Here is an 8,496-nt window from a genome sequence, read left to right as displayed (position 1 = left end):
AGGGTTCGAATGGGAGCTAATAACCAGGCCTCCTGGGTGCCGAGCAGTCTCCCAGGTGCCTACATGCTTGGAATTGGTGGAGTTAGGATTCGAACCCAGGCAGGCCAAACCTCTTTAATGCCTCTCCTCTCAGTTCTCAGGCAGCTGCTTTGTGCCCTCAGGCCTCAGGAATGATGTACGTTGTGCAGGATTGAGGTTAAGATTAAACAAACTGCCTGCCACACTTTAGGCAAAATTAGCTAAACTCAGGTAGACGAAGGCTGTGAGATGTCACGACAGTCAGTCGCCCGGTGGCAAGGGGCACCTTTTCCCTATGCCTTTGCTCCCAGAACTGTCCTTCCTGTGTGGTCCCGGACGCGCCCTCCCTTGGGTATCATGAGCATCCTTGGACAAAGGTGGTGGACACAGAGATGAGACAAAATGAACCTTGGGCCTGGAGCTACTTGGGAGTCACGGCCACTTCACCTTGCCAAGGCTCAGTCCCCTCACCTGGAAAACAGGGCAAGTACCACCTGCCCCTTGCAGGGAGCGAAGGGACCAGCGATGAGACCCCTGGTCCTCCTAAGCCTCACCTGGGCTCGACCGAGGCGCATGCATTCACTTGTTTAATCTTCATACATTCCAGTATGTGTGACCTCTCAAAGGCTAGAAGTGGGCAAAACCACCACTTGGCAAAATTCCAGAAGATCTCTCTCTCTCAAGATAGAAGCTTGAAATTCTTCTTTCAGGTTAGGCTGCTTCCTTGCTTTCAGAAAAATACACTATGGACCTTTGGCTATTGACGATGAAGCCAAGCGTTTATCCTGGAATGGGAGAGAGAGTTGGTGGTGAGCCACCCCGCCCTGCTTGGCGATGAGAAGGTGCTGGCCCCATGGCTGGAGGGGCCTCTCTACAAGGATCTAGAGAACAGGAGCGGTGGTGCCTGGCTTTCTCCTCCCCGGGTCCTGATGAGCTGGGGGCCTGCACCCTGAGTGGGGCAGACCTGTGCCACTCCACATGGGGGAGGCGGGCCCCTGAGACTCGCCACTGGCTCTGGGCTAAGGAAACCTGTGAAAGGGCTCAGTCTATGTACATTTTTACAGGTTCTCACCACGTGTTCCCTGCTTTTTGTTGTCCTTAGGCTTTCAGTCAAGTCATACCTTAGTCTGGTCCTAACTGTGCTGCAGAGTGTTGGGTGGTGGGTCCCTGAATAAAGGGAAACACAGCTGCCTGGGAAAGCCATTTGTGGGGCCCCAGGAGGTGAATGCAGAAGAATGTGAGCACTTTTCAGGATTCCACAGGTGCTGCTTCGGGGAGGGGGGGGCGAGAAGGGGGGGAGCAGACCAGTCAAAGAGGGGATGTCTGCCCTCAGCCGGGAAGGCTTGCAACCTCTAGGTGTTTGGGCAATAAAGGAAGGTGTGTCACCCACTGGTCCCATAGGTCCCCGGGCCTCCCTGGAAAGGAAGGACACAGGAGCACAGCACCACCGAGCTCTCGAAACTCAGCTTTATTGACTGACTTCCAGTGTTTCCCTCTGGCCTGAGCTCAGCCCAGCTGGATTTGATAGGTCTCTGAGACACCAATGTCACAGGGTCTGGCATACCCCGGCTCCACCACTCCCCTCTCTGGCCACTGGGCTCCCCAGGCAGGGAGGAGGAGTGGCAGCTCAGCTGTGGTGTTGGAGAGAATGGTCAGCGGGGTCAGAGGCCATAGAAGCCATACAAGCAGCAACATGCCTGGAGTACCCATCGCATGCCAATCCCAGATCCAGACACACACACACACACACACACCAGAGGGCCCTTCCCTTCAAGCTCTCTGCCGGTCCACACCCATCAACTTTTTAGGGATCCCGTCCCAGCTGTTCCTCAGACCCCAGTACTGTCCACAGGAAAAGAGCCTCTCCCAGATGCCACAGGGCTTTGATTTGTACACGCTAATCCCGCTGCTAGCAAGAAGTGTCAGGGGAATGGAAGCTCAGACCATTACCCTTTCATCCACATTTTCACCATCCCTGCTAGGGGCATATCAAATGATAAGTTCTCCCCATCTCACAGCTAGTGACAGGCTGACCTGGGGTGGAACTACATGTCCCAAGATGCACAGCTCCATAACCACACACCACTTCCCCCAAGCACAATCTATCAGAAATGGGGCAGGGTGTGTTGCATTCTGGGACTAGTAGTCTCCAAGAGAAAGCACCAAACACCCAGTAAAGAGTTTACAGGCTAAGACTACTGAGGCCTCCCACCCGGCCCCCACCCACCACCCAAGCCCAGCTCTATGCTCAGCACAGGTGAGGGAGAGGAATGGAGGGTCCCCTCCCAGCCCACAGAGGAGAGCGCTGTCCTGTAGGAACTGTGCATCGACTCTGGATCCCGGACATCCAGCTCAGAACACATCTGGGGAGAGAGTGGGGGTGGGTGACAGGAGAGAGGGTCAGCAGCAAGCCGTGGAGGATGGTGCCACAGAGCATGCAGACCTGGGCTAGCCCTGTGGCCTCTCCCTGAGCCCTGATGCATGGTGAAGTAGGATGGGGCACGGTCCCCTCGTAGGCCCTATCCCACTGTTCCCGGGTTAGCCGGCCTCACCTCTGCCTAGTCCCGAGGCATAGGGCAGGCTGAGGCAGCAAGAGGAAGGGAGGAGGAGTGGGCTCCGGTTCCGAATCTGGATGACCCAGAAGCTCCCACCCCACCCAGCTAGCCTCCCTGGAAGACCTTAATGGCCCTACCGGCCACAGCATCTTCCTCGACACACAGAGGCCTTCTTGGGGAAGGAAGAAGGGAGTCCTAGCCAGACGGCAGAGAAAGCAAGCGATGCGGCCCACGGGGAATTGCAGAGTAAGGAAGAGCAGCAGCACCAGAAGGGAAGCAACAGAGACAGTCAGAGCTCAACACAGCACAGAAACCAGGGCAGGGCGCCCGCAGCTGGACAGGGAGAGCTGAAGACTCCTCAGTGGAGCTGGCGACTTGGGCTCAGAGAACCCCAGGCCAAGTCCTCCTTCCTTGACATCATCAGCAACACAGGTTGCAGAAGATCTGCGCACAAAAGGCCTGCCCCAAACCACTAATGCCCCTTAGACAAGCCCCATCATATAAGAAGTGCATCCTGGCTCCTCAGGTCCTCCCACAGCCCTGATGCCCCCAGCCTGGGCTTCACCAGGGACCTATCAGCCCAGCAGAGCAAGGCCTGAGTCCACACTGGAGTGCAGGGGACCTGGAGGGAAACTGTAGGGGGAGCATGGAGTTGGAGGGGCCACACCCCCCTGTTCTGACAGTGAGCAGGACCCAGGTCACCCAGAATTGGGGTGGGGTGAGCCTGGCGATCAGAGGATGAGGCACCGAGAGGCCTTATCCTCCAGGGGTGAGCCAGGTTTGGCTGTGTCATCCCTTGCACTCTCATGAGTCCCCCCCATGCCCGGATCGTGGTACTGGGCCTTGGGCTGCCCCTGCCGTCTTCGCTGTGCGTCCCGCCCACCTGCCGGTTTCTTCCCAGCTGCCTCCATCTCTGACAGGCTGTAGGCCATGGCAAGCTGCATGTCCTCATCCTCCTCCAAGAGACTGCTGTCAAAAGGGCGTGAGGCAGGGCTCCGCTGCACCTGAGCGCCCCCAGATCTGGAGGTGACAGCCTGTTGCTGTTCCCGACGGCTCAGCTCCAAGCCCAGTGCCAGGTCGTCTGGGATACCTGCAGGAGTCACAGCCACCATGAGGCCCTCTGGCCCAGGCCGGGGGAATCCTGCCAGGCTGCCTCATGCAGCAACGACTCTGGCCACTTCCAGCTCCTCTTTTGGAACGGGCATCCATGCATGTGAACACCTAGCATAGTGGTTATGGACATGGGCAAGGATTCAGTTGAGCATGAGCTACCTCCTTGGGCAAGTTATTCAACCTCCCTGAGCCTCCCTTTCCTCATCTATAAAATGGGAATGATGAGAAACCCTGCATTGCCAAATTGTTCCAATGATTAAACGAGACAGCACAGTGTTCCCGGGGTCAGCAGGTCGGCAGGCATGACAGGGTAGCCATGGCGACCACCCTGCACAACGAGGAGCTGTGGTAAGAGTTCATCTCCAGGAATCCTGCGTCCTGAGTTTCATTCCTGGATTTCCTCCTGACTAAGTAGGACAGAGCCTTGGACCTGAGGGTACTTGGGTTTATAGCCTTTTAACTGTGCTGAGGCACAGCCTCCTCCAGTGAAAACTAGGGCAAACACCAACTGCCCTGCTTTTCCCTGGCTGTTTGAAGAATACAGAGGATATGGTATGCATGCAAGTGCCTTAAAAATAGTAGAGTTCTGCAAATGCACCCCACTAATGATAACGGTCATTAGCTGTGTCCTCGGAGGCTTCTCCAGTCCCTGTCCTGGTCCCCATCCCCATGATCACCATCCAGAGATCCTGCAAGTCTGGCCTGTGGTTGCCATTCCCTCCCTGCCCAAGGGTGTGGAGACTGCAGCAGTTTGAGGAGGTAGCTTTGGGGCACGGGGCTGGGGCTTCCTGCCAGGGACTGAGTGGCAGAGCTGCTCCTCACCATTGATTGAGACTGACTTCAGCTGCCCGTCCTCCTCCACTTCCACCCGCTCCTGCCCGTTCTCCATGATTCTGTGGGAGACAGCACAGGTCATTCAGCGGGCATGCCTGAGTCCCACAGGCGCTGGTCCAGGCTCTGGGATGCTGCAGTGAACAGGACTGACTGGGCTCTGCCCTCAAGGAGCTAACTTTCTGGTTGTATGCAGTTCCCCCTTCACCGCGCATGGCCCCAGAAGGAGCCCTCACCTGCGTGTCGTGATGCGGTGTCCTTGGACAAAGGCGGTGGATGTAGAAACAGAGCGAAAAGCACCAGCCCCAGGACTGAAGGAGAAAGACGAGGAGGAGATATCTGGCATTGGGACAGAGGAGGAGGAGGAGGAGGAGGAGAGGTGGTTAGACCGGGGTTGTCTGCAGCAGACTGCAGTCACAATGGGCCAGGAACCCGTGTGCTCTCCCGACAGGCAGGGCTCCGGATGCACCAGATAGCCTTGGAAAAGCCAGGAGCTGAGGCAAGGGGTTCCAGGACGTGGAGCTTGTGAAAATGGGAAGGGACAGCACTTACCAGCGTGTCCAGGGAAGGAGGTCGAGAAGGCAAAGAAGGGGCCTGTGGGTCGGGAACCCCGGTTCTGAAGCTCTGAGAAGGGGCCCAGTTCTTCTGCAACAGTAAGCAGATTAACAATCATCTGGTGAAGAGATTTGCTCAAAATATATATATATATATATATATATATGAATCCTGCTTTAAAATCTAAAAACATAAGCTGCTAATCATAAATAACAAGTCTGATTTTTTTCTTTTCTGCTTGAACTTACTTATAAATTCCTTTTTAATATTATATGTGAAAAAGTTCAGTAGTAAATTCTGTCCACAATAAAGAATAAAGGAAGGAGGTGGGAGGGAAAGAGTGAGGGAGAACAGATAGTTCCTTCGATATAAGAGCAGTATGGTGTGATGTCAGGCAAACACAGCCACGAGTCCCGCTCTGCCATCTGCTGTGTCTCTAAGCAAGTGATCTGAATGTGCCTCAGTTTTGTCATCTGCAAATGGGGATAAAATGATCTGCCTCACAGGGTTCATATTAAGCGTTTCAAAAAATGGTATCTGTAGTTGTTTGTGATGGCATTATTACTGTCACATGAGGCTTTGAGCCTTGCTTCATGGCTGTCATTGTGGAGGCCTAACAATGTATCATTGTTATCATTTAATAAGACAAGTCTCTGAAGTGCCACTCCGGGGTCACGTGAGTTCAGGCCTGTGTAACGTTCTGTCCCCACTCTCCCTGGGTCCACCCCCACAACATCTTCCGTCTGTGGAATTCTGCTTCCCTCTCAGCCTCCCCCATCAGGACCTCCCAGCTGACGGAGGGCGGGCCTGCAGGGGGAAGTCAAGCTAGTCAGAGGCCTCCCGAGTCCACTCACCAAAGAGCTCCGCAAAAGGGTCTCCAGTCCCGAAGAACTCCCGGAAGACCTCCTCGGGGCTGCGGAAGGTGAAGGTGAAGCCAGGCCCACCACTGCCAGGTTCTGCCTGAGATGGGCCAGTTCCTGGAGAGGCAGATTGAGGAGGGGGCTTAGAGTGTACATCCTGGCAGAGCCAGGGGACCTCACCTAAGGCAGGGCCAGGAGCCCCGAGAGAGCATCCACTGCAAGAAGCTGCCCTCCCCCTCTCCTCCCTGACCCACTTCCTTTTCTGGGCCCCACCACCCCACCTACCTGCTCCAGCCAGCCCTTCCCGGCCATAGCGGTCATAGATCTCTCGCTTATGCTCTGGAAGAAGAGACCAGGTCATTTCTCCCTGCCTCTGGGATGGCGGCCTCCCCTTTTGGCCTAAGACCCTCAGGAGACTGCCCAGAGACTGACACTTGGGGGCAGCAAGGTGCAAAGGGGACAGGGGCTATACGTTTTAGCTGCAGCTCATCTGTAAAATGGACATAACGGCACCTACCTCCTAGGGTTGTTGCAGGATTAAATGAGACAATTCATGTAAACGGCTTAACACAGTGCCTGATACATAGTAAGTGTTCTGTAAATGTTAGCTCATTGTTACTGTGTTGTTCTTGATCAGGGCTTAGCCTACGCGTCACTTTCTCAGAGAGGTCTCTGGGACCACCGCAACCCCCTGCCACTTCCCTTTGGAATACTCTTGCCTATCTATTTATTTGGCTAATGTCAATCTTCCCTGACCAGAAAGTGATAAACCCATCAGGATGAGGACAGTGCCTTCTTGTCCTCCATTGTTCCCCAGTACCCAACAAGGGCCCAGCACCATAAACATTCAATGAATATTTTTTGAATGAATGAAAAAAAAGACTTGGACTCATATTCCAGCTGTGTGATCTTGAGCAAGTTACTTCACCTCTCCCGGCCTCAGTTCCCTTGCCAGTAAAATGGGGGTGATAAATTCTGCCTCGCAGGATGACTGTGAGTACTCTTGGAGATTACACCCACCAGTGCCTGGCACAGAAGCGGCTCGGCATACATGCCCTGCATCCTTTCCTTTGTCAGGACCCATGTTGCAACTACCAGGCATTGGGGAGCAGACACTGAGCTCAGAGGATTAGGGGAAGAACAAAAAGGTAGTTTGCACAGAGTAGGTGCTCATTTGAAGGAACAAGGTCCCAGAGTCCCTGTGGGCAGTGTGTGTGTGTGGGGGGGGCATGAAGTGGGGGTGATGGGTGCTGCCCTGCTCTGTCCCTCCTGGCCTTACGGTCTGACAGCACTTCATATGCCTCCGCCACTTCCTTGAACTTCTTCTCAGCAAACTCTTTATTATCCGGGTTCTTGTCTGGGTGCCACTTTAGAGCCTTCCGCCGATACCTGCAGGAAGTGGGTTCAGAGGGGAGGGTCGAGGGACAAATGCAGGCACTTCCCATCAGAGAACAGAATGACCCACTTTCCCATTAGCCAGCCAATGTCCTTTCATACGTGAGCCTGTTCCACCCCAGCTGCTGGGCGGCCTCTGCTGCGGTGCTTTACCGGAGTCCTATCTCTCCTCTGCAGCCAGTGCTAGGACCACTTGTAGTGACAGATGATAATGTGGGGGTGAGAAGGCCCAGCCCTAACTCTCCCTGGGGCTCCATGGGGCTGGGGTGGCAAAGGTGTGTGTGTGGGTGGGGGGGAGTGTACATGTGGCCATGGAGAGTAGAGGGGCTGAGGTCCCTCCTGGTCACAGTGCCTGGGCATCTTTGCCCAGCATCCTGAGAAAGCCCCCATCTAGGGGCTGGGGGTTGGGGGCGGACTGGAAGGGAGGAGAAGGGAAAGTTTACTAAAGAAGGACCCAGCTCCCAGCAGAACTTCACAGCTATGGACGTTCTCCTACTCATCCGGGGGTCTCCCTCCTCCCTACAGATGTCCAGGACCTGGTTCTGCCTCTGAAGGGCCCCAAGGTGCTGGTGGTGGGAGGTGGGGGTGGGAGAGGCTTGGCGGTGCGCAGGGGAGGCACTTACGCCTTCTTGATGTCATCTGCGGAGGCACTGGGCGGCACGTCGAGGATCTCATAGTAGGATGCCATGGCAACTTGTCAGCAGTCAGGCGGGCCTCCGTGGGCTGCAGGAGAGAAGGACGAGTCAGGCAGAAAGACCCAAGGGCGCCTCCCTGGGGCCGGAGCCCCCCAGGGTGGCGGGCGGCGCTTCCAGGGGAAGCGGAGCCCACCGGGCTCTGCTCGCGGCGGGTGACGAGGCTCGCTCGAGCAGCCTTATCGGCCCCCGCAGGCCGGTGCCACTGGCTATCTCGGTGCCCAGGCCCAGGGAGCCCTATCGCCGCAGCCCCCTAACTCCGCAGCCCAGCCCAGAGCCCCCAGTCTGAACCGGCACCCTGCCCGCACCTCCTCCGCCCGGAGTCCTCCGGCCCCTGCGGCGCCCCGCCCCTGCACCCCGCGGGGAACCGTCTGGCACCCGCGGCCGGGCTCGCGGCTGCTGCGTAGGACGCTCCCGGCCCAGCTGTGCGCGCAGGCATGCGTCAGCTGCACGGAAACTACTAGAGAGTCAGAGGAG

At 56.2% G+C, this 8,496-nt stretch overlaps 1 protein-coding gene across 5 annotated transcripts; it reads right to left on the bottom strand.

The window, feature by feature from the left end:
- Nucleotides 1–660: 660 nt before the first annotated feature.
- On the bottom strand, nucleotides 661–8,496 carry DNAJB2 (DnaJ heat shock protein family (Hsp40) member B2). Of its 5 annotated transcripts, none has more exons than XM_079782348.1 (10): nucleotides 8,328–8,491; nucleotides 7,951–8,050; nucleotides 7,212–7,321; nucleotides 6,218–6,271; nucleotides 5,927–6,049; nucleotides 5,070–5,162; nucleotides 4,754–4,856; nucleotides 4,509–4,579; nucleotides 3,457–3,663; nucleotides 661–803 (listed from the first exon to the last, which is right to left on the bottom strand). In XM_079782348.1, the coding sequence occupies exons 2-10, from the start codon at nucleotides 8,013–8,015 to the stop codon at nucleotides 799–801; spliced, it is 831 nt and encodes a 276-aa protein (XP_079638474.1). In that variant the 5' UTR covers nucleotides 8,016–8,050; nucleotides 8,328–8,491; the 3' UTR covers nucleotides 661–798. The 5 variants fall into 5 exon arrangements, with proteins under 5 accessions (XP_079638474.1, XP_079638473.1, XP_079638472.1 ...); XM_079782347.1 differs by lacking the exon at nucleotides 661–803 and adding an exon at nucleotides 1,468–2,381 and having other exon boundaries at nucleotides 8,328–8,490; XM_079782346.1 differs by lacking the exon at nucleotides 661–803 and having other exon boundaries at nucleotides 2,454–3,663; nucleotides 5,070–5,159; nucleotides 8,328–8,495.

The sequence above is a fragment of the Cnephaeus nilssonii genome, assembly GCF_951640355.1.
Source record: "Cnephaeus nilssonii genome assembly, chromosome: 10".
Taxonomy (NCBI): Eukaryota; Metazoa; Chordata; class Mammalia; order Chiroptera; family Vespertilionidae; genus Cnephaeus; species Cnephaeus nilssonii.
Note: the sequence above shows the minus strand (reverse complement) of the source record. Positions and strands in the feature narration are given on the sequence as shown.